Below are 26499 nucleotides of genomic sequence, written 5' to 3' on the forward strand. Positions count from 1 at the left end.
TTGATTTGACTCTTGTGCTGTCAGCTAAGCTGGAAGACGCCGATTGCCTTACATCATGTAACCTGACATGTAACATGTTTGTTTACCTGGCCACAGCGCTAGTGTCTGATATTCTTACTACACGCCATTATAGCTGGCCGAGAACGCGCAACGTTATTACCAGACCAGAGTTAAAAAAAAATTACGTCGGTTGGTTATTACGGTTGAAAACGTTGGTCGGTTGTTATATGGTTGCATCATCCTCATCCTCATCTTCAACCACTTATCTGGGATCAGTCGCAGAGGTAGCAGTTACATCATCAGTTGCATCCAGTTTATTTGAATTACGCCCCCGGTTGCATGTCGGTTCATTTGAAAATGTTGAATTACGTTGGTTGGTTATAACGGTTGTGTTTAGGGAACTAAAACAACTTGCTTAAGTTTAGGCAACAAACAACTTGGTTGGGTTGACTGTGACTTGTTTCAAAGAGAATCGTGCGTAGCTTCAAGCATGTATTGTAGGCCTACTTGCTTTGTCAGCACATCTGATATAATAATCCGTTAATGACCACATCAAACCCTCCACGTGGATCAAAACCAAACATCACAGTATGGTACACTATAGCCAACTAAAGCAGGGCACAGTATACTCTGCAGAGTGATCTACTATATTCTCTATAGTTTATCAGCGCAAATAATAGCATGGATGCATACCCAGAATAGCATGCATGCCGGTCTTTTAGTGATGAATCACCCTCATGCATGAATCATATAGCAATAATAGTCTTATTTATGCATGGTCCATGATTTTTATTTATTTATTTATTTAAGATCCCCATTAACCACTGCCTCAAGCAGTGATTATTCTTCCTGGGGTCTGATAATGATAATGCAGATACAGAAAAAAATAGAAATGTATGGCAAAAATAGCATATTGTCAAAAGACCCCCTCTGCAGGGTCCTCCCCCATGGCAGAAGCCTGATGTCTGGCAGTACCAGAACCTCCCGGCCGTCACAGGGACAGCTTCTACCCAACTGCCATCCGCCTCTTCAATGAGACCCGAACGCCCCCACAAATCAGCACTTTGTCACCCCCCCCCCCCCCCCTCTTTCTCTGTCTCTCTCGCTGTCTGTTTCACACACAAAGTCACACAGCCTCAGTCAGTCATATACTGTACATGCAGGGATCAAAGGGTCACACACAGAGGACACTTATTTAATAATAATAATAATAATAATAATAATAATATTATTAATAATAATAATAATAATAATAATAATAATAATAATAAACTTTATTTATATAGCACATTTTAAACATAAAATGCCAATCAATGTGCTTTACAGAAAGATAAAATAGTGAAATAAAATGTCAGCAAAACACAAAAAACATGTTAGTGGTAAAATGAGAAACGCATAAAAGCATAAACATTAATGACGGGAAATATGGTACAAAATAAAATAAGTGAAAATAATGGTTCCTAACAGAATGCCCTTTTATAGAGGTAGGTCTTCAGATTTTTCTTAAAAATATCAACTGAAGAAGAATGTCTGATTTCTAAAGGAAGGTTATTCCACAGTCTAGGGGCATAGGAACTAAAAGCAGCCTCTCACACATGACTTTGATGACTTTGTAAATTCACTCGGCCTTACTTTCAGCCAAAACAGTTTGTTTTAGTTTTCACCCTATGGTGAGCGCTGACGTGCGTGTATGCGTGCATTCCTCCCCGGTGTCCCTGCTGCTCTCTCCAGCTGCTCTCTCCAGCACGCTGCTCTGCTGCTCTCTCCAGCTGAGAACAACCAAGAGAAATGAGACACACACCCAAAAAAACCTAACCTAAAAACCACTGCCCCCTGAGGCCTGACTGAGGGACACGGATGGAAGTCCTTCACAGTGAAGTATGTGTGATTGTACATGTATGGGTTTGGGTTTGGATGTGAGACTTTGTCCTTGTCTGTGTGAGTTTGTGTGTGTGTGTGTGTGTGTGTGTGTGTGTGTGTGTGTGTCTGAGTGTGTTTGTGTCTGAGTGTGTTTGTGTCTGTGTGTGTGTGTGTGTGTGTGTGTGTGTGTGTGTGTGTGTCTGTGTGAGTTTGTGTTTGTGTGTGCGCTCACCCACAGTGCTAAAATAACATGATTAAACCCCGTTAATTACAGGGAGAGAGGTCATCCTGAGGACACCCCCCTCCCTCGAACACAGGAACTACAGGGGTGTAGGTGTGCTGAACCGTGTGTGTGTGTTTGTGTGTGTGTGTGTGTGTGTGTGTGTGTGTCTCTGAGCATGTGTGATTGTGTGTGCGTGTGTCTGAGCGTGTGTGTGTGTCTCTCTGAGTATGTGATTGTGTGTGTCTCTGAGCGTGTGTGTGTGTGTGCGTGCGCATGTGTTTCTGAGTGTGTGTCTCTCTGAGTATGTGTGATCGTGTGTGTCTATGAGTGTGTGTGTGTGTGTGTGTGTGTGTGTGCGCGTGTGTGTGTGTGTGTGTGTGTCTCTGAGCGTGTGTCTCTGAGCATGTGTGATTGTGTGTGCGTGTGTCTGAGCGTGTGTGTGTGTCTCTCTGAGTATGTGATTGTGTGTGTCTCTGAGCGTGTGTGTGTGTGTGCGTGCGCATGTGTTTCTGAGTGTGTGTCTCTCTGAGTATGTGTGATCGTGTGTGTCTATGAGTGTGTGTGTGTGTGTCTCTGAGCGTGTGTGTGTGTGTGTGTGTGTCTCTGAGTGTGTGTCTCTGAGCATGTGTGATTGTGTGTGCGTGTGTCTGAGCGTGTGTGTGTGTCTCTCTGAGCATGTGATTGTGTGTGTCTCTGAGCGTGTGTGTGTGTGTGTGTGTGTGTGTCTGAAGCAAGCTAATCACCTGCTCAGATTGCTATACAGGGGGTGATGAATGCCCTGGTGAGACACAGTTATTACAGCGACTCAGTGTGCTTTCATCTCGTTAGGTCTCAGACACCTGAGAGGAACAGTCTCAAGCTCTCTCCTATGTCTCTCCTTTACATATCACCTGCAATCAGATACTCCTTTAGACCAAATAATCATCATAATCCAAAAACAAAAACTATGCTGTCCCTTTAGTGGATATCAGTTCTCGGTTCATGTGGAATGCGTCTTAACAGCATGCAGATGCTTCTGGCCCAAAAGGCTCCATATTTTGGGGCATCATTTTGTGATGGTTGCTCAGCTGATGCCTCCTCTGAACTCATCCTCAGATGATGCCTCCTCTGAACTCATCCTCAGATGATGCCTCCTCTGAACTCAGCCTCAGCTGATGCCTCCTCTGAACTCAACCTCAGCATCTTCTAGCATGTCTCATTACATCTTCATCATCTGAAACCTCTCTCTCTCTCTCTCTCTCTCTGAGCCTCCCTCGACTATTTTGAGCAAAATTCTCTCTGCTTTAGTCACTCCTCTCTCCTAAAATCACTTCTCTCTCCTAAAATGTTATTACCAAGTCCTATTCCAACCTGGATATTTTTCTGATGATCCAATAGACTACATGCACAACTTCTTTACTTCCTGAAATTAGTACAGCTTCTTTATTTCCTGTCCTACACTATTGGATGAACTGATTAATCAGGTGTGCCTGATCACTGTTGTGACTGCAGCACACCTGACATTAATCAGTTCATCCAATAGTGATGACAGGAAATAAAGAAGCTGTACTAATTTCAGGAAGTAGTGGAGTAGTGCATGTAGCCCATTGATTTCATTATTTTATTACAGACGAGATGAATGTGGTTTTTGCAATTCAAATTCTCATCAATCAGAATTCCGAGGAATTTACTAGTATCAGTGTGATGGCTCTTGTGTTTCAAACAGTTCGGGAGTTGCAGTGTTGAATAATTCTCTCTCTTGTATGGGGTGTAACAATACGCAAAAAAGCTGAGACGAGAAAGACGAAAGGTGTTAAAAAATATTGACGTAAATTGAAATAGAAATTTAAACTGGACTGTGAAAATCAAATCAAATACAAAATAAGTAAATTAAATAAAAACTCTGTTCAAATCAAGGACATTTCTCTGACATGTCTATTTTTATTTTTGCTGAATCGAACACGTACTGAACTGTGTCTTGTTGAACCGAATTGTGAATTTTGTAAAGCGTTAAACCCTCTCCTCTCTTGATTTACTTTGACATGTTTTGTGTTTTTTCCATTTCTCCTCCTCCCACCTTATTCCCTCCTTTGTCACCTTCTTTTCTCCTCCGCTCGTCTGCTTTGATGTTCCCATCTCTACCTTCTTCCCTCACTGTGAAGCAAGAAATACAACTTCTTCAACTTCCTGACAGATCGAGGCCACTGTAAAGATGAGGGCACCGAGGGAATGGGTTTTAAGTTGTGTGTGTGTGTGTGTGTGTGTGTGTGTGTGTGTGTGTGTGTGTGTCTGTGTGCGTGTGTGTGTGTGTGTGTGTGTGTGAGAGCTTTCCTTCCAGTGTGCTCGTCTAGCTGGTGTATATCTATGCGGGTGTGTGTGTGTGGGTACCTGAATGTGTTTGCTCATGCTGCTGGCGCGCGTTTGCTTTCACCTCATACGGCGCCCGCTTCCATAAATAGCAGCGTGAGTGAGATGCCATGGCTTATCCAATCATCCAATCATCCCTCCTTATGGTGATTTGATATCTATGAACTCCAGGGCCCCCCTCTGTCTGCTGTCATTAATTATACACTGTCTATATGGTGGAATGGTCTCGGTGAGTCAGTGAGTGAGTGAGTGAGAGAGAGAGAGAGGGTGTGTGTGTGTGTGTGTGTGTGTGTGTGTGTGTGTGTGTGTGTGTGTGTGTGAGAGAGAGAGAGAGAGAGAATGAGAGAGAGAGGGTGTGTGTGTGTGTGTGAGTGAGAGAGAGAGAGGGAGTGGGTGGGTGTAGGTGTGTGTGTGTGTGTGTGTGTGTGTGTGTGTGTGTGTGTGTGTGAGTGAGTGAGTGAGTGAGAGAGAGAGAGAGAGAGGGAGGGAGTGGGTGAGTGAAGAGGGTAGAGTAGAACACCATTCATCAACAGCTCTCTGTGTCCCCTATGCAGCGTAGGCAGCTGTGTTTCACATACTTAGCATCAATAATTTACACAGGTCAGTGCCACGGAGCTAAGGGAGGGGGGGTGATACAAGCGGATTGGGAGAGTGGGTGGAGTGTGTACTGTACAGAGAGAGAGAGACACACACACACACACACACACACACAGAGAGAGAGAGAGAGAGAATTAGAAAGAGCACTGGTAGTCTGAGCCCGTTTGTTTGCCGTTTAATTGTTCTGAAAAAAAATATTGAAAGAAAAGAAAGAGCACTGGTTAATTTCTGTTTGGGTAATTAATTCAATAGTAGGGCTGTGCAATTAATTTAATTTTAATCTCAATTACAATTTTGGCTTCCCACTATTGTGAAAACAAGATAATCAAGATCTTTTTTTATATATATATATATATTAGTTATTTTTGTTAGCCTATTTATTTATCTATTTTAATCTAATCGCGTTAAATAATTGTGATCTCAATATCGGTCAAAATATCGTGATTATGATTTTTGCCATGAACAAGCAGCCTGATTCAGTAGTCCAACTAAGCAATTCCCTGTCTCTCAAAGTGTTTCTTTCTCTCTCTAGACCGCTGTGCGGACCCATTTTCGCCGCTAGACTTTCGGTCGCTGAATGTCCCCTTATTCATCCTTTTCAATGCTCGATTGCATCTATTGTGCTCGCGCTGAATTGGTACCAACCTGCTGAAAAGAGTCATTCCCCATTTGCGGCTGCGCAATTTATATGTTTATATGAATGCATTTGTTTAACATAAAATCACAGTGTGTGTTGTTACAATATAAAGCCATAATAACACAAACACATTAAAAGAGCTAGTGGCAAAGACGTCTTTATGCTGCGCAAAATAGATGTTCTCACTGCACAGTGCACAAACAGTCACTACTAGTACAAGAACACAATGAATGAGGACTCCCAGTGTGACCTTCTATGGGAAAACATATTCAAGTTTGGTCCTGAAAAGAGAAGGCTCAGAATTCTGTTTACTACACAAGACAAGAGAAATCAGACTGTAGCGACGAGGTCACCGACCTCCTCGTAGGATCCATATCGAACATCCGCTGCGGGGATCTTTTGGTCGTTGGACAAATCGCTTGACTCGTGAATGTTGACATGCGTTGACCTCAGGCTGCCTTTGACAGCAGGGTCATTCAGGCCCCACCCATCCCAAAACCCCTTCCCAGCATGGTACCCTGACAGACCAGGTGCCCTAGGTCCTCATCATGGTACTCTGACAGACCAGGTGCCCTAGGTCCTCATCGTGGTACTCTGACAGACCAGGTGCCCTAGTATGGGCGCGTGATCTGCGCTGAAGTATCAATGAACGTACTGTACATGCTGGGAACCTTCCTAACACAGACAATAAAGTATTATATTGTATCGTATTTCGCAAAAAGAATGGACACAATGTCTTCATTCAGACTGCCAGGCTAAACAAAGCCAGACCATTTAGGAACATGAGTGTCTCTGTCATCTAACATTTTTGATTTTATGAGTATCTAAAAGGTGAAATTAAAGCAATAACCTGATGTCCTCAACATTTTAATATTTGACTATAGACTGTTTTAACTTGACAAGAAAAACATTCAAAATTGAACCCCAGCTCACTTCCTGTTACAGTGTTTGCTATGGACAGAAAACAAGAAGAAGAAGTCTATAGACTAATAATAATTTGTAATTTGCCGTTTCTCTCCTGAAAAGCAATGAGAGAAATAACACAAAGGAGAAAATGGCAGTTCCTCGTGTATTACTAATGCACGAAGATAATGTATTAACCCTTTGATTTATTGACCATGGCAGCTTGAGTCACTGACCTCTGACCTTTGACTTGTGGTGACTACAGGCTCTCTGGCTGTGTCCGTCACCGACATGACCGCTCCGGTGGTGGGCTCGTCCGGAGGGGTGTACGCCCTGGTCTCAGCGCACCTGGCTAACGTTGTGATGGTAAGTTTTCCTCTCTCTGTGTGTGTGTGTGTGTGTGTGTGTGTGTGTGTGTGTGTGTGTGTGTGTGTGTGTGTGTGTGTGTGTGTGTGTGTGTGTGTGTGTGTGTGTGTGTGTGTGTGTGTGTGTGTGTGTGTGTGTGTGTGTAGATGATGATCACATCATTCACTGCTCTGTCTGTCACAGAGAGCGTGGTTGTAGCATCAAAGCGCAGTCTGTTTGGGGCCCAGCAGGTGCTGCTCTATCTACACATGCCATACATTCCAACCCATCACTTTTTCCATTTCACAAAGATAGACGTACTGTGGTGTGTGTGTCTGTGTGTGTGTGTGTGTTTCCCACAGGATTTTGAGAATTTGTGGTGGGGGACCGCAGACCCCCTAGGGGGGTGCGGGGGCATGCCCCCTGCAAGATTTTTTTAAACATTTTAAAGTAAAATGCATGAATTTGGTGTACTTTGAGAAAGCTTAAGAGCAAAATTAAAAGGCTAGATCTATGAAGAACATGTCATCATTACTGTGCTGTGGGTTTACAATGACAAACTAAGTTTCTCCCTATAGGTCAGGGATACTCAACTTGCTTTGCCACTTTCATGAAATGATAGAAGGCGAGGGGCCAGTTAATAAACAAACAATATACATTTTTCTGTAGCGGATTGTAGGTTTTTGGGGTGTCAGCCGGAGTTTAGGCTGACAGTGTTGTGCACACCGGATAGTTAGTTAGGTTAAGTTAGTTAGGTTAAGTACATACATAAGTGCCTGGGTAGCGAGCAGATGGCGGTATTTGACAATTTAGCAGCTAAATCATAGATTATTGAAAGATATTCCATATTCCAGACTGAAATGCTATAACAGAAGTATTGGCCAGAATGACATGAACATTTATTGGACACTTATTCAGCGGATATCTTGCATGTTGCGTTCAGGTGCACTTTTTTTTTTTGGTCAACATCTTATTATGGCGGTCAAAATATTATTGTGGCGGCCCGCCACAAATTCCTTTATGTATGGGAAACACTGGTGTGCGCGCGTGTGCGCGTGTGTGTGTGACAGCATATGTCATCTCGTCTGCCCTTTGATATGTATCCCTGCTCTGATTGGTTTAAGCCACAGGCCCCTCCCTCTCTGTAATGTGGTCGTCTCCCTCATTAAATATGCACTCACAACATGCTTGGGCTCCCTCTTCTCAGCTCAAATCACATGATGTGCTCACTGCTCAGTAACAACACGGTTGGGGTCAGAGAGTCTCTGGGGCTTTCAAAGCTGACGTGAATTGAGACGGAGGGTTAGATGTTGCAATCTTATGTCACTCTGTCTGTGTGTGTGTGTGTGTGTGTGTGTGTGTGTGTGTGTGTGTGTGTGTGTGTGTGTGTGTGTGTGTGTGTGTGTGTGTGTGTGTGCGTGTGTGTCTGTGTGTGTGTGTGTGTGTGTGTGTGTGTGTGTGTGTGTGTGTGTGTGTGTTTGCGTGTGTGTGTGTGTGTGTGTGTGTGTGTGTGACCTTCTTGCACACTTTCTTTGTGTTCAAAATTTGACCTCTCCATCTTGTTCTCTCTCTCTCTCTCCCTCCCTCTCTCTCTCTCTCTCCTCAGAATTGGTCAGGAATGAAGTGTCAGTTTAAGTTATTCCGGATGGCCATGGCTCTGGTTTGCAGTAAGTCTGAATAAAGAGTGTTCTGTATATATCTGTATTCTGTATATATCTGTGTTCTGTATATATATATTATGTGTTCTGTATATATCTCTATATGGATATCTCAGGCCCCTTAGTTTCACTTCAGCTTAAAAATGACAGTTTGTACTTGTTTTCACACCAGAAAGGGTTTTTACGTTTTTTGAAGAAAAGCACATTGCAGCTTTGGAATGTATTTAACCTCAAAGTCACTTTTACAACAGGTACAATGAAAACAGGGCCTTAACGTCTGGTGGGAACCTTCCTACTTTTCACTTTATTTAGATCACTTAGAAGGAAACATGGCCAGTGGGTCACACAGTCTTGTGTACCTCACCACAAATTAAGGTGTGTTTGCTCTTGACCCATATAGTAACGTAGAGCTGTGGCTTATAGAGCTGTGGCTATGAGCCAGGGGTTTATTATGACCCATATTGTAACCTATATTGTCATTCTATGCCAATGATCAACAGCAATTCCAAAATGATCAACTCGTAAAATTACAGAGATTCCAGATATCAGCAGCCACATTTTAACCCCTCTCCCTCCCTCCCTCCCTCCCTCCCTCCCTCCCTCCCTCCCTCCCTCCCTCCCTCCCTCCCTCCCTCCCTCTCTCTCCCTCCCTCTCTCTCCCTCTCCCTCCCTCTCTCTCCCTCCCTCCCTCTCTCTCCCTCCCTCTGTCTTCCTCCTTCTCTCTCCCTCTCCCTCCCTCCCTCTCCCTCTCTCCCTCCCTCTCTCTCCCTCTCTCTCCCTCCCTCTCTCTCCCTCCCTCCCTCCCGCTCCCTCCCTCTCTCTCACAGTGAGCGTGGAGTTCGGCCGCGCGGTGTGGCTGCGCTTCTACCCTCCGGCCTTCCCGCCGTGCCCCAGCCCCAGCTTCGTGGCCCACCTGGGCGGGGTGGCGGTGGGGCTGACGCTGGGCGTGGTGGTGCTGCAGAACTACGAGCAGCGGCTCCAGGAGCAGTCCCTGTTCTGGATCTTCCTCTGCGTCTACATGCTGTTCGTGCTCTGCGCCGTCTTCTGGAACGTCTTCGCTTACAGCCTGCTGGACGTGCGGCTGCCCCCGCCGCCATGAGCCTCCTCGCCCGGGGGGGAGGACGAGACACCGTATCCACCCCCCCACCCCCCCCTTCTTTTTTTTTACTCCATCGGTAAATGTCTGACATCGCTCATCGGAGTCGTCTCGCAGTTAGGTCCGGAGCAGTGGTGGTTCCTGACGCGCGGAAGCCCTTTCTATCCACATTGTGGATACCGGCTTCCACCCGCCACCCTGAGCTTCTATTTGGGGGTAAACCTTAAGCCTTACCATCCTTCCCCCATCCCACGAGAACTAACCCAAACTCCTCTCCGTCTCTGGCGCGTGTCGGCAAACGAGCAGCCTCGGATCTAACAGAACAGGAAGAGGATGGCTCAAACTCCTCCTCCTCCTCCTCCTCCTCAACCCAACGGTGCCTAACTCATGGAGAGAGTCCGCCTGAAGAAAGGCTATCTGCACAACCGGCTCCCCTCTACGCTCGCAAAAAACCCGGTAACCTGAGCAGCCTTCAGACAGCAAAGTTCCTGAAAGTCCTGTAATATATCTGTGGCTTCATCTTCAGGAAGTGAAGGATAAGGTCGTCGGGTAGGTGGTTCAGGGTCAGTCGGTATTCTGTCTCCACTAACAAACTACAGGAGAGGTTCCGACTAAGCAGACTAAGAACGCTAAACGGGTGTCGCTGTAGCTCCACGTGTGGCAGAATGGAGAGAGCTGGGAGCGAGGCTGCAGGAAGACTCAGCTGCACAAGTCAATGTGTATTAATTGAGGCTGTTATGTCGTGGCTTTGAAGGGAGATTTATTTGGCTTATTATTCAGTGTTGCTTCATGGCGTGTGGCACCGCCTCCGAGACAGATTCAATTGTGTTCAGCGCCATTTTGAACCTCAAACGTGTGCGTGTGTGACTCGTCTGTGCGTAAGGACCAGAAGGATGGCTGCCATTCAGGCTTTTAGCTTTCAAGAAATATTGCCAAAACGTCGTTTGCAAGCACGAGCATAGAAGAGCACACACTTTGACCAGTATTTCTTAAGCGTGAGCAAAACCGATCTAACTTTGTCTGTAAAGCGTATTGGTTGAAATGAACACTAGGATTTTTAGAGAGAAGTAACACATTAAAGATTCTCATACTGACTCTGATTCGCTTGGGACAGCCTAGAAATCCAGTCATTTTCATGTCCCTTTTCTGCCATTTGCACTCATGTTTGCATTAGTAGAAAATTGCTAAAGAGAAAGTTTCTTCATAGAGAATGAGGTGGGAAATGGAGAAAAGCGTGTTTTTCGACTAATAGATGCTTTAGTTTAGATCACACACGCCTGACCTCGACTACATCAGGCCTGGGGTCAGTTCTCTTTCGATTCAGGGGTCGGTGGAGGAAATTGATTTCCTTAAAAAAAGAAAACAGAAAAAAGCCTTATTATAAATTGTGCAGAATCAATGGTTTCTCATTAGTTGCAGTCCCTAATTACCATGTCAGTTGATTGAATTGGGATTGAACTGACCTCAACCCTAAACTGTGAGTCTCAAACTGTACTGTACCTTACCATGATGTTACACTGGTAACCGCTTCGCACAAACATGATTATAATGTAACTAATTACAACTAATTACAGAAGAATATTTTAGCATTTGCTGTTGATTTTTTTTTTTTTTTACTTGGTGATATATTGGTGTGTTCTGTAAAGTGTTTGGTCGGTCTGCATCGTGATATGTTAGCTAGGCTATATCCTGTGTGTATCCTATTTAAAAAATGTTGAAGATGAACGGGGATTGTATATAAAAAAGGGCTATGACACAAGAGTGAGGAGTAAATTGCTGATAATATTTTAACATTGTGCATATTTTGTAGATTTGATATGTACATACTGGATGACATTAAACAGTTTTATATGGAAACAAAATGTGGTTTCTTCTTTGCATTTATGCCCTCAGTCTATATCAGTCTTATTGAAATTCCTATTTTCACAGAGCTGCTGAATACCCTATAGCGTTCCGTTTCCAGACAATACGCTTACCATTATTTCACAATACCAAGGCAGATTTTTCTTGACTTTTCAGCTGATGTAGCGTTTCAGCAGAAATAGAAAATATTTGCATGCCAAGTTTCACCAACACAAACTGGGGATAAAGAGGCTATCAGAGAAGGGTCTTTGTCAGTGCTCTCTGGCGCTCCTGTATACGTGTGTGTGTGTGTGTGTGTGTGTGTGTGTGAGCGAGCGAGAGAGAGAGAGGTCAAACAAAACCAATTGTCCTGTCCTCTCAAAAACCTCATTGTGACCTTCACCCAATTTGCTTGCACACACGCACACACACACACACACACACACACACACACACACACACACACACACACACACACAAACCGGTGTTATTCAACAGCCAGGGACAACCCCCCCGTTGTGCAAAGAGAAGTGCTTGGACCAAGCAGGTTCTTCTGCCACGTTGAAGCCAGACTAACTGGTACCTCAGTGTTTGGAGACAGACAGCTCAGAGTGGAGTAAGAGGACTAACTGGTACCTCAGTGTTTGGAGACAGACAGCTCAGAGTGGAGTCAGATGTTTGGAGAGCTCGGAGTGGAGTCAGAGCCTTTGAGAAAGAAGCAGATGTCAAAGTGATCAATGAAATGCGTGAGCATATAAGAATTGTCCATAATTCATTCAGAGAAGGCAGCCTGAAGCTGTCAGTGAGCGTCTTCTCTGTCTAGCCAGTGCAGCCATATGGAGAGCAGCGGCTTCCAAGGCATACAATGAAAAATGCATTAGGTGGCCCAGGAAAGTCGCCTCCCTTGTGCTTCCCCTTCATAAATCTCCCATTTCAAAGGTAATCATTCACCTCGGAGAGAAGGAGGAGACAGGGCAGGCTGCAGGCAGGAGCAATCTGACTGAAGGAGGAGACAGGGCAGGCTGCAGGCAGGGAGGAGACAGGGCAGGCTGCAGGCAGGAGCAATCTGACTGAAGGAGGAGACAGGGCAGGCTGCAGGCAGGAGCAATCTGACTGAAGGAGGAGACAGGGCAGGCTGCAGGCAGGAGCAATCTGACTGAAGGAGGAGACAGGGCAGGCTGCAGGCAGGAGCAATCTGACTGAAGGAGGAGACAGGGCAGGCTGCAGGCAGGAGCAATCTGACTGAAGGAGGAGACAGGGTCAGGCTGCAGGCAGGAGCAATCTGACTGAGGGAGGAGACAGGGCAGGCTGCAGGCAGGAGCAGTCTGACTGAAGGAGGAGACAGGGTCAGGCTGCAGGCAGGAGCAATCTGACTGAAGGAGGAGACAGGGCAGGCTGCAGGCATGGAGGAGACAGGGCAGGCTGCAGGCAGGAGCAATCTGACTGAAGGAGGAGACAGGGTCAGGCTGCAGGCAGGAGCAATCTGACTGAAGGAGGAGACAGGGCAGGCTGCAGGCAGGAGCAATCTGACTGAAGGAGGAGACAGGGTCAGGCTGCAGGCAGGAGCAATCTGACTGAAGGAGGAGACAGGGTCAGGCTGCAGGCAGGAGCAATCTGACTGAAGGAGGAGACAGGGTCAGGCTGCAGGCAGGAGCAATCTGACTGAAGGAGGAGACAGGGTCAGGCTGCAGGCAGGAGCAATCTGACTGAAGGAGGAGACAGGGTCACGCTGCAGGCAGGAGCAATCTGACTGAGGGAGGAGACAAGGCAGGCTGCAGGCAGGAGCAATCTGACTGAAGGAGGAGACAGGGCAGGCTGCAGGCAGGAGCAATCTGACTGAAGGAGGAGACAAGGCAGGCTGCAGGCAGACTGAAGGAGGAGACAGGGCAGGCTGCAGGCAGGAGCAGTCTGACTGAAGGAGGAGACAGGGCAGGCTGCAGGCAGACTGAAGGAGGAGACAGGGTCAGGCTGCAGGCAGGAGCAGTCTGACTGAAGGAGGAGACAGGGCAGGCTGCAGGCAGGAGCAGTCTGACTGAGGGAGATTTGTCGTTTTCCTGCTATCATGCTGACTGCTGAGGGCAGCACACATAACCATGTGGCCCTGTTTTGTTATTCAGTTTATTTCCCTTTTGGGATTACATGCAAGGAGCGGGATTAATGTGGGCAGGTTTTTCTCCACAACATTTCCTGATCCAATATTACCAGTTTCCATTTGCAGCATACCTATTGCAATGCTTTGTAGTCTGTCTTTTTATTAACATTGCCATACAGCATGATAATAAGTTACAAAAATAACAACCACAATAAAAAATAATTAATTGTTAAAATTGGCTAAATGAGTGGCAGTGTGTGTGGCGGCGGTGTGTATCACGATTGTGATGTCATCAGTGATGTCACTTGAGCAGTTGTGATGTCATCAGCAATGTCACTTGAGCAATTGTGATGTCATCAGGAATCGAGTGCGTAATGCACGAGATTCCTAGACTAGTATAATAAATGACAATTAACCTGTAGACCTTCATTGTATTATATAGTTATCAGAGTATTAGTATTTTGAAGTGTTTTCTTTTTATGGATTAATCTAAGAGATTTGATGCATTTAAAGAAGTAGCCTACAGACCATGGCGTTCACAAAGCGACACCTTCCCTGACTGACTGACTGGAATAGAATAGCTCACTCTTCTGTTCTTACCTGGAGATACAATTTGGCGGTGTTGATAGGCTTAACATTGTCGGCTACCCACTGACAATTTGCCACATCCAGTATTGATCATTATGTAGCCTAATTACCAAATCATATCTAACAACAAAAAGGTGGGCTTCAGTAGGACAAATAACCTTGTCAAATGGGGGCCAATGGGTTTATTTAGAATCTGCGTGTGGATCCTTGGTATGAAAAGTTTGGGAAGCTCTTATCTAAAGTTTTGCAAGATATTTTATCTAACCCATTCTCCATACCTGGTACGTTGTCTCCATCCAGTGGACACAGACGGAATTACAAGTCGTAATCTCGTTCAATTCACATGTGAAATGATAATTTGACTCAGGTTTACACCAGGTTTACACTGGTACATTCCGATGGTTGAATGTCCAACGGAACAGTTAACAGTGTGATGAAAACAATGTTAATCTCAGTCTAAAATACTTTTGTTTCACTTTTGATATTACGCATTGCATCATGGGGCAAGACCATTTCCTCCATTAAAGCGCCATTCTCGGCGGCGTCACGGGATTACAGCATGCTAATATCAAACAGATAATAACAAGACAGGTGTTGAGCGTTTTACGGCGGCTTTGTTAATATTTTTGAACAATGGGACGGAAAAAGAAGAAGCAGATGAAGCCATGGTGCTGGTATCCTTTGGTCCGAGCGGAGCTCATCTAGAAAGGAAAGCGAGCGTTAGCTTCACAAAGGAAGGCCTCGCCTGTGCATGGGCTCGCTGGCTAACCGTAACAAGCTAACCGCTAGTTGGCTAACTGTTAGCTGCCAATCGACTAAAGCATTGGCGGCTAACGGTAATTTAGAACGTCATCTAAGGAAATACTTTAGCATATATAATACATGTGTATAACGTTAGTTGCTGTGAGGGTATTTGTTTGGCTGTGATGAGTAGGGCTTGTTAGCATGAACCTGTCCTCAACTAGCTAAAGTGGCTAACCTGGTGTTAGCCTCCCTGAACGAGAGAGGTGGTTTTCCTCGAATCGTCACGAATCGTATAATTTGTACGGTTCACTCTATAATCTGATAAAGGTGATTGGACTTGGATAAGGAGTTTGTACTGACGTCTGCTTAACTGCAGGGCATCCTTGCTCATGGACCTGTGTAGGAATCCTTAATTCGTGGCCTCAAGGTATTGTAACCGAGACTTTGACGACGAGAAGATCCTTATCCAGCATCAAAAGGCCAAACATTTCAAGTGCCACATTTGTCACAAAAAGCTGTATACAGGCCCAGGCTTGGCCATTCATTGCATGCAGGTGGGTATTATTCTCATTCTGTGAAGTTGTCCTCATACAGGAACCATTGGTAATTAACATTAAACATTAAACATTGGTAGTTATCACACCAATGTTGCTGTTATGATAGAGGAAGTATACATTGATGGGTCAATTTGCATACGTTTCAGGTACACAAAGAAACCATTGATGGAGTACCAAATGCCATTCCCGGAAGGGTAGACATTGAGCTGGAGATCTATGGCATGGAAGGGATTCCAGAGAAGGACATGCAGGAGAGAAGACGGACGTTAGAACAGAAATCACAAGGTGACTGACATATGTCTTTGTACACATCTGAGGGGATGTGTGTTTGTTGCAAGTAGGAGTTGAACACCTGTAATCTCTTCAGATGTACCTTGATGGTAAAACTGCACTATTTTTTTGTCATCTCTGTTGATGTTAACCTGGAACAATTTGTCATAAAAAATATATTCAGTGTATTGTTGTGTATATATAATAAAAATTTAATGAGGAAGATCCCTGGCAGTAGGGTAACTAGAACTTCCGAACTGAATTCTCCATATGAAATTCATCTGAATATATCATAACTATTATCTGTGTTCCTAAAACTAGTGAGAATTTATACCATGTGTTTATATCCTTACTCATCACTTTCCTATGCGTTTCCCTTCCAGAGAGTCAGAAGAAGAAGCAGAATCAGGACGACTCTGACGAGGAAGACGACGACGACGAGCCAGGCCCATCATTTCAGCAGCCTGCAGCTGTGCAGCCCCAGGCAGGCTACACTGCTCCTATGCCTCAGCCTGGGATGCCTCCTGTGGCTGGAGCACCAGGGATGGCAGGGATGCACCCTGGAGGATACCAAGGCACGGCCACAGTGTTTAGCTGCACTCATTGATTTAACAGTGTTCTTTTTGGGGGATATAATACATTTATGAAGACTCCCCCAATTGTTTACTTGGGTTGTTGCCCTGCTTTGATGTGAAGTAGCAGTGGACATTGCATACACATAATCTGTTGTTCTGTATAATGCTGTGTATGGACACCAGTATGGTTTGATGCAGGGTTTCATTTTTGGGACGCTGAAATTGTCTTCTGTGTCTCTTCATAACAGGAATGCCTCCTATGATGCCGGGCGTTCCTCCCATGATGCACCACGGGATGCCCCCTGGCATGCATGGAATGCCACCAGGGTAAGAGTTCACTCACTCCAGGTTATCATGTCTGGCCTACACTAACCGTATGCCTTCGCAACAACATTTAGGGTGTCGCGTCCTAACGACCTCTTGCCATTTGATCATAGTTTTAGTCATAACCCATTTAATATGGTTTTTCATGCTTATTTGTAGCATGATGCAAATGGGAGGGATGATGCCTCCTATGATGCAAGGGATGCCCGGTATGCCCCCAGGTGAGTAACGGCTGTGTTTTAGAAGAGACACACTAAGATTATTGTACATTATATTCAAATATTTTTATTGGATTTTTCAATGTTATGCGACATTAAAACATGAAAAATTTACACAAAAACATTACACTATATACAACTAGCCTACATACATACTTTCACATTATACCAGATTATTGTAGATTAAACTCTGAATTATCAGATGTGTGACTCAATTTGTAATTTCGATATTCTGTGTGAAATGTTTGTTTGCTGAAATAGTTTCACAAATTGGATCAAACCACTGAATGTCAACATTCAAGTCTTGCCGTTATAAAAGATGGGGGGGGGGGGGGGTAATAACTGAGAAGAGTATGTTCTGTCATGATGGAGAGATTGAGGATTATGCTCTTGAACACATGATTTGAATGCAAGATTATACCTGTCTGGTGCATTCTTTAGGAATGCCGCCTCACATGGCTCCCAGGCCCGGCATGCCCCACATGGCCCAGGCCGCCGCAGCAGGAGTGATGCCCAGCCGACCGGCAGTACCAGTGGCCCAACCGGCCATCAGCAAGCCCCTCTTCCCCAGCGCAGCACAGGTGGGCAGAATGACATAAATAACATTACTCCCCCCCCCCCCCCCCCCCCCCCCCCCCTCCCCACAGCTTTCAGAGAGGTGTACAGATGACAGCACCAGTGTGGTAAGCACAGTTGGTCGAAAACTTTCGGGAACATTCAACAAACCCCTTAAACAAAAAGATGATTGAACTCTTTCAAATGCCCTATGAAATTTGCACACGTTATGTGATGTAAGATTCTGGAGTCAGAAGTTGGTCTCAGATGAATATATTGTAGCTGGCAAGCAGAGCGATACAGAGTATAGCTTAAGGCTGGTACAATGTTTTGTCAACTGGCCGAGTCAGCGACCAGGGCTTAAATACAGTCAAAAGAGAGGAGCTGTTATCCTAATGCTGCAGAATGAAGAAGGACGTCAATGACAGAGACACGATCATGTATGAGACTGCAATAGAGACAGATAAAGACATGCACTTATTAGGACGCTGTGTTCTAAGCAATTGGTGCTCTGTCAGTCATAGATTGGGCCGGATAAATAAGCAGGGCAACTGTGCCCTTTTATGGGTGAGTTTGCTACATAGTTAGATAGTTTACATTCACATTATGCAGTTAGATAGTTTAAATTCACATTAAAGTTGCAAAATCTGACTTTGGCCTTTTCCTATTTGGAAGTTCGTGTAATCCTGTTTCCTTTTTCAGAAAGGTAGCATTCTCTCTCCTATGTATTTAATAATATTTAATTTAAATTAATGCCCATATGCTTTCTTCTATATATCTTTATGTAAAAATCAGTGTAATTTTTGTTTTTCCAAGAGGATTTTTCCATTTCCTGTTTTCTATCAGATATTCCTCGTTTTGCCTCCTCACCGTCCCATTTCCTGTTCCGTTGTCGCTCTGTTTTGGTAGCAAACTATTGTTCTCACTGTTGCATCCAGATAGATTATTTGCTCTGCTCTCCTCCACTCTCCTCTACGCTGCAGATGAGCTCTGGTGCTCCCGGCAGCACAGCAGCAGTTTCCTCTCCACCTGCAGACCCTCAGTCTGCCTCCTCCCAGCCTCCTTACCCTAACACGCCACAAGTACGCTGACTGACAGCACTTTGACTTGGCAGCAGCATGTCGCTTATTTAATGAACTGACTGGCTAGAAATCCCTTTCAAATGAGGCTGATTTACTAACAGTGTTTGCCCTCTCGCTAGCACGGTTAGCATATTGTCCGTGTCAGTGGATGATTACCCATGGGAAGAACTGGCCTTTTCTGTTTCTTGTGTCTCTGAGCTTTATTGCTGCGCATGCGCTTTGTTGAGGCTATTTTAACACAGAATGAGGAAGAGCCAGATGTTTTCATTGATTTCATACTCCATAGGCATGACTTGCATCATCCACCCTTCAATTCTGCAATAGCTACCCATCATGTTTTGAAATGACTTCCCACGCAACGTGTAAGATATTGTCGATATTGAGAAATACTTGAGAGCTTGCACTTATGGATGTCTAAAGTTGCACAATTGTATGTCACGAACTGTTAATAATTGTTGCCGATGCTGAAAAATGTTCATTTCATTTAGAAAGTTCGCTCTAGTTAAAAGGAATCATGTTTGCTGTGAGATTTAAAGGTGCAATAGTTACCTTCCCCAAATCATCAAGACTTAATTGTGGCTAATAATTGCGTAGGCATATGTAGGAGTCTAATTGAGACATAATTTCACATTAAAATGGAAACACTAATATTTTACTTGGGATTGTCGAATCAACAGTATGTTCATCAGATGGCAATGTTTCTGTCTATTTTAATGTTTTGTTATAAATTTATAAAGATCGGTATAAAGAAATAAGCCTGTATGTTAGACTAGAGGATTAATGCTCTCTGTTACTTATTTTGCCTCTATTGTGCCCTTAAAGCAGAAACTGCTGAGATGTTTGTATATATTGGAGTGGAGAAAATTTAAAAATGTCTTAATTTCCAGTGATTTAGAGTGACCACTCATTGTGTCTCTTTGCACAGGCCCAGCATAGTGCTTCAGGACCTGCACCTCCGAACCCTCACGGCACAGCTGCCTCCAACGAACCCCCCAAAGCAACATTCCCCGCCTACACCCAGCCCTCTGCCTCTTCCTCCTCTTCCTCTTCCTCCTCCTCTAACCCCTCTAGCAGCACTGTGGCCAAGCCCCCGGCCACAGTGAACAGTACTAAGCCTGCCACCCTCACCACCACGAGTGCAACCAGTAAGTTGATCCACCCTGATGAGGATATCTCACTGGTAAGTTGGTTGAACTTTGCATTTTGCCCTTTCACAGTAAGTAATGACTGATACATGTAATATAGTACATTCTGTGTGCTGGAGTTGGTAGAGGATATTAAGTCTGGCCAGTATTTCACTGTCGTGCTAATTCTGACTATCGATGTATCTTGATCAGCATGAAATTGGACATTCATGCCAATATTTCTGGCCAATTTCAAATTTTAAGTGTGCATCCTTGCACTGCCAGTTATGGCCTCATATGACAGTATTTTCTTCTTTGCTAATGGTAGAGGGCGGTTCATTTCAGATTAGCTGGTGGGCTGAATTTGACCATTATGAATTATTATAAGAATCTAATCTGATTATGAATGTCATCGTCAGTCTGAAATCAGTGCAGCGATCAGTCATGCCCAAATTGGTACCATATTCCTCAATGGCGTGTTTAGCATGTTTGCACTGTAAGGGGCATAACGATGTTTCTTTAGTCTGAGTGTTGGCTGTGTGTTCTTGTCCCGGTCCACAGGAGGAGAGGAGGGCCCAGTTGGCCCGTTACCAGCGTCTCATCCCCCGGGCGGGCCAGGCCCATGTGGCTGCTCCCCCAGTGGCGGCCGTGGGTGGCATGATGCCGCCACAGCAAGGCATGCCACCACAGCAGCCTGGCATGAGGCATCCCATGCATGGTATGACATGTCCAAGTTGCACCCAACGGAAGTTAATCTGTCGTGTAAAATATCCTTCAGTTCAAAAGCTTGATTTCAAGCCGAGTGATCCGATTTGCACATTTTTCAAATTGTATTTGTTCCACATACTCTGAATTGACTATGTAAATGACTAGTAGCATTGACCCATCCTGTGTTTTCTCCTCAGGTCAGTATGGTGGCCCTCCCCAGGCCATGCCAGGCTACATGCCTGGAGGGATGCCTCCATATGGGCAGGGTCCTCCGATGGTCTCCTACCAGGGAGGCCCTCCCATGGGCATGAGACCGCCTGTCATGTCTCCGGCCGGGCGCTACTGAAGCAGCAACGCAGCCACCGCACTAGGTTTGGAGGTTAACACCTTTCTCTCATCCTTGTGCTTTTGTGCAAACCTAGCCACAAGCAATGAGCAGTAAGACCAGTGGTGGCGAAGACACACATTATCCATTCTTAACATTTATGGACATTTAATGTAACATCTTTATTGGGGAAACAGCCAAAACACCACATAAGTTGATGACAACAATTTCTGTCGTTATTTGATTACATGTGAGAATATTTTCTTTTCCATAGGTTTCACTCAGGTTTATAGAAGTGAAGTGTGTAAAAATGTGGGTTCATATTGCTTTTGAAGCTGCTGGAGTTACATGAACGTACCGACCCCTTACAAAGGCAAGTTTCTCTTGTAAACATTTGATTATTTTCATTTTTTATTTGTTTTCCTTTGGTAGAACGATTGAGGCCCTCACAGCACACGTAGGTGCTGTTGGACTTGCGTCCCCAACGGTGGTTGGTGAGGGTCTCAGCGATGAAAATGATTCCAACTAAGTAGTGTTACAGATCCACGACTCATCAGTCTAGCTTTACTCTTATTTCAGCTTTATTTTTTAATGCTATTTCATGGTCTAAAGGGTAACTGTATGCATCCTTTGTAATGTTTTAAGAATCTATGTTGTAATAAAATCCATCTTGAAATCCAATGCTGGTTTTTCCTGACGTACCTGGAGGTGAGTCATCCTGAAGGTTTGTACTAGTGTTGTATTTCCTCTTAAGGCTGGGTTACACTACAAGATTTGTATTAGGAAATTAGGAAGTTTGCCACCATCAAACCCCTTGGTGAGCTTGCATTGACACTTCATAGAAAGATGGCGCATGTCAATATAATATACAGTATTCAATATCTAAAGCAAAATGTTGCTTTACGTCAATAACAATGACTTGAGACAATTTGATCAAATTTACATTTAGCTTGATCAAAATCTTGTAGGATCCACCCGCCTATATACTGAGATATTGGCCAAATTCTGGTAGCGAATATTGCATGTTACATCATGGTATGTTGACTTTAACACTGGATGCAGATTTCATTGTGATCTCATAGGAATAGTAAACTTACACGGCAATCAAAGAGAAACTGAATATCTTGATTCCGATATCATTTTACGGTACGTTGTAAATACTACTTCAACTTGCATGAGTGCTAGTGTTTTTATTTCTATGGTCATGTCCTCATGCACCACCGAGTATTGTATCCTTCTTCATAACCTATAGCATAGGTCCCAGTATCTGCTGCAAAGAGGGGGAGTTTTCGGCATAAACAGCAGTTTGGCTCAATATGTAGTCCCAACTTTAAATGGTTCCAAGTTCAACAGACAATAAATTGAATCAACATTTTAAATCTGGACATGATAGACTGTTCCGGTATCAGTAAATCATTTCCATTTATACTTTGTGAATAAACATTCCTCTTGCATAGACCTGGACAGGAGGTGCACTGAGGACATGAATGTATGTCGTTCAGGTCTGTGGTATACAAATGGTAGGTAACTGGTCAGCATTGAGTACTTCCAGGTATCGTGGCACACTTCACTTAATGCTTTGTGTATGTTTTTGTCACCTGTAGCCCGTCCATATCGGCTTTTCAGCCTTAAAACCCACTCAGCTGGCATGACAGGTCAGTTAAACCCAGTAAGTACCTGCTGTTTATTGTAGTGGGGGTCTGTTCTGTACAACTGGATGCTAGGCCCAAGTATTACATGAGATGTATTCTGTTGCGAGTATTTCTTTACTATTCACCACCAGGTAACTGAACATTGTTGTATGGCCATCATGTCTTGAGGATTATATTTCAGAGGATGATCTTGGCACTGAAATGTCTTTAGGACAGGTCTGTTCTGTTTCAGTTATGCAAAGGTAACAAAGACATTGTATCAAAATGTGAATGTTGAATTTTGAGTATATTATCATTTAATAATCATGTCTGGTGTAATGGTCAGTCACCTCTTGTCCTGTCTGATGCTGGAAGTAATAAATGGAGCAAATGTGTGGAGAGGCATCTGACAGACATTTAGCACCAACAGGGTAAGTAAGCCAGTGATGGCCTTTCTAAGATAGTGATACACATTTATTACTGTTGTGCTGACAAACTTCCATAACTTTTAGTGTAGTTTAATTTCAGTGGTGGAAGATTAATACAGCTACCATTGACACTACTGTCATTTGAATTTATTTAATCCAAAGAATATTGGATGTATCAGTAAACACGTTTGACACTGAGCACTTGCAAATCTCGAAAAATACAAGGAACAATTTTTCATGATGCATCAAGCTGAGTATGCATATTATCTTGTAACTCTTCTATGTCTGGAAAATATTGTTTAAATTTCATGTTTTTTTCAGGCTTTCAATTACTATAGCAATACAGATCTGCAATCAATTTTTTATCTTAAGAAATGGCAGAGCATTTTTGACAATATGCTTTTAGAATGTTCTTGGCACGATAACAAGCATTGAAAATAATTTAAGAGCATACTACGGCTTTATCGAATGATTCCCCCCCAACCCAAATTATGAATTTTAAAAGGCAGAGAAAATATTGCCTTTACCTAGTTCTAGACTAAACATTTTATAAAAAGGTGAATCTTAGCAGTACAGTTAACATGAATGTGCTATAGACTAAAACTGTCCTGTCAATCAAGATCCCGCCCCCCCCTTCTTCCAACACAAATCTTGTTCTGGGATCAAATTTATCTATATCGTTTTTAAAATGGTATTTAAATGAATGCAAGCGGTCCTCTGAAAAACACTCATCTAGAAATCTTAAGGGAATTGTTCAATAGCCTAACTTAACTACTGTAACTTGTAAAAATGTATTGCAATGGAAATGCCATGTATCAAAATGTCAAGCTCATCTTTCATTAATATGAATAAAGATTTATGTATTTTACTATCCATGTTTTCTTTCTTTGAAAGCTACTGCATGCCAGTGTCAGGGGAAATCAACAGCTGATGCTGCAAATCCAGTATGCCACCTAGTGGTGTTTGTGGGTACTTACTTTTAAGAACTCCTTCCTTCCTAAATGTGATGCAGTTATTGTTTAAACAGATGTGAGGGTTATTTCAAAGGTGCAAACCAATAGAATATCAGTTGGCTTCTCAGTTGATTTATTTTAAAAATTCTGATTTTCAATTAAGTGCCTCTTCCCTGCAAATAAAAAAAGAGCATCACAATGTATCCAGTTGTGCAGCACTGTGGGGGGGGAGTGCACTGGGAGCACTTCAGCAGACATGCCTCCACAGTTTCAGAGCAGAGAATACTGCTTTTTTCCCCATGATTGATGACATTTTTAATCGTCCAAATTTGCCTGGATGGTTAATAAAAAAAAATGTGACAAACTCAAAACATTTATTTTTGGTTTCCAGGGGCTTTAAATTATCAAATAGGTTTATGCTTATGGTATGATGGAATAAGCACACACACACAAAATGCACCCCCTCCCTCCTTTCCATTTCAGCATGACTTTAAAGAGAGGCCAGGCCAGGCCAGAGATAGGCAACCATGTGCCAGGGAGGGTCATGTCTGTTTTCAGTCCACCCAAACACTTGGGTACTTTACAGGCAGTGTTGGGGGTAACTCATTACAAAAGTAACATATTACATGTTTTAGCAGTAACTCAGTAATATAACTTATTACTTATAGGATTTCAGTAATATTATACCAGTTACTTTCTGAAGTAACTCAAGTTACAAATGGAGTTACATTTTATTAAATCAAAGCACATATTTAAAAAAGATACAATCATTTCCTAATCAAACTGTTTTTATGCAAATAACCACTATAGATGACAATAACAAAGGAAAAGAATAACATTTAGAATTTTGGATTGTTTACACTGACTTCAAGGCGGTTGAAATTATGTTTCGGGATGGTTCCGGGGCAGCGATGTCATTCTGCTGCTGCTGCTGTTTTGGTAAAAGTAATGCAAAAGTAGTGTAATAAGTAACGAGTTACTCTACACAGAAAGTAATATTGTAAAGTATCGTATTACTTTCAAATGAAAGTAACTAGTAATATGTAGTATATTACATTTTGAAAGTAACTTGCCCAACACTTTACAGGTACAGGATGCGATATTTTTTCCCGGATGATGGCGAAGGCTGGAGGCACCCTCTCTGCCTGATTGGCCTAGCGTCAAACATTCTAGCCATACACATTCGCTGGGCTATCCTGCGTCTCTTTCTACAGTCTGTGGTCAGCAGTGTTGGGGCTAACTCATTACAAAAGTAACATATTACATGTAATATATTACTTTTAACAGTAACTCGGTAATATAACTTATTACTTATAGGATTTCAGTAATATTATACCAGTTACTTTGTCAAGTAACTCAAGTTACAAATTGAGTTACATTTTATTAAATTAAAGCACATGTTTAAAAAAGATGCAATCATTTCCTAATCAAACTATGTGTTTTTATGCAAATAACCACTATAGATGACAATAAGAAAGGAAAAGAATAACATTTAGAATTTTGGATTGTTTACACTGACTTCAAGGCGGTTGAAATTATTTTTCGGGATGTTCCGGGCGGGCGATGTCATTCTACTGCTGCTGTTGTTTTGGTAAAAGTAATGCAAAAGTAGTGTAATAAGTAACGAGTTACTCTACACAAAAAGTAATATTGTAAAGTAACTTATTACTTTCAAATGAAAGTAACTAGTAATATGTAGTATATTACATTTTGAAAGTAACTTGCCCAACACTGCACAGACAGCAGTTTCGCTTGCTAGCATGCATGAAAGACGCCACTGTGTGTTTATGTTTTTGATATAGTCTGGTCTCTGGTTTATAATGCTGTCGCTACTCTTGGCAGTGCATGTATGTATCCTACAGACAAATAAAAAAGAAAAGATTAATGAGAATTGATCAAGGGTTATATAAAAACAGTGTCAATGCCCATTTACTCATTCTAACACAAGAGTGACATGTATTTTAATTGAAATATGTATCAGCAGAGATGGGCAGTATTTTAAATACATGTATTTAAAATATGTATTTCAAATACATTTGTGTATTTTGTAATTTGTATTTGGCTGGACCGAGAAAAATAAGATGTAATTTGTATCAAAATACTTTCAGACCTTGTATTTTGTGTATTTTAAATACATAAAATAATTTTTTCTTTAATTTTATGTCATTTTATTCTCAAATTGACACATTCTTACCATTGACACAGGTTTAAACTCTGGAGATTTTTTTTGACATGTCACTTCTACTCTACCTCTGATTGGCTTACCCTCAGAACAAACTCAACCACAAATCAGAGGCAGAGTAGGGTGGGTCTTATAGGTCAATGGTCTTGAGTCAGACTTCACATCACTTCTTCGTCTATTATGAAACCTTGTATTGGTGGAAATTCCCCCAGAGATAAATTACTAATATAAATTGATGATTAGATATTGCATGCACTGGCCTATCTGCAAATCTCTAGGTCCCCCTCTAAAACGAGATGATTCATCTCGAGGGGTTTTCCTTCAATAAAGTTCAATTAAATGAAACGGTTTACTGCAATTTTAATGTCATCAGTGATGTCACTCGAGCAACTCTGATGTAGTATGAGCCACATTTGCACGATGGCACCAAGGTGGGTGGGCAGTGTCTGTCAGTCATGATTTTGGGAGCCCGTGGAGCCGGCGATTCCCATAACTGCAGCCATGGCACATCATCTCCAGGGATACTGTTATGATGTCAGATATCTAGGGCTAACATGGTCAAAGTTCCAAAACTTGAGGTTGTAGAAATGCTGCCTGTAAGTCAAAAGCCCTCACAGAAGGTGATTAACAGCTGAA

General features: G+C 43.1%; 2 protein-coding genes across 3 annotated transcripts in view; both read left to right on the plus strand.

The window, feature by feature from the left end:
- rhbdl3 (rhomboid, veinlet-like 3) overlaps positions 1 to 9668 on the plus strand; it is a gene marked incomplete at both ends in the record, with an annotated part of 88270 nt that extends 78602 nt beyond the window's left edge. For both annotated transcript variants that reach the window (XM_083655562.1, XM_083655563.1), the window contains 3 exons: positions 6832 to 6932; positions 8518 to 8578; positions 9397 to 9668. In XM_083655562.1, the coding sequence (XP_083511688.1) occupies positions 6832 to 6932; positions 8518 to 8578; positions 9397 to 9668 (434 nt within the window). The remainder of the gene's footprint in view (positions 1 to 6831; positions 6933 to 8517; positions 8579 to 9396) is intronic.
- Positions 9669 to 14719: 5051 nt separating this feature from the next.
- On the plus strand, positions 14720 to 23599 carry znf207b (zinc finger protein 207, b). The gene is made up of 10 exons (XM_083655995.1): positions 14720 to 14861; positions 15359 to 15485; positions 15635 to 15773; positions 16142 to 16333; positions 16582 to 16660; positions 16817 to 16878; positions 17317 to 17456; positions 19438 to 19692; positions 20198 to 20354; positions 20542 to 23599. The coding sequence occupies exons 1-10, from the start codon at positions 14821 to 14823 to the stop codon at positions 20688 to 20690; spliced, it is 1341 nt and encodes a 446-aa protein (XP_083512121.1). The 5' UTR covers positions 14720 to 14820; the 3' UTR covers positions 20691 to 23599.
- Positions 23600 to 26499: the final 2900 nt, after the last annotated feature.

This window comes from Poromitra crassiceps (genome assembly GCF_964638095.1).
Source record: "Poromitra crassiceps genome assembly, chromosome: 19".
NCBI lineage: Eukaryota > Metazoa > Chordata > Actinopteri > Beryciformes > Melamphaidae > Poromitra > Poromitra crassiceps.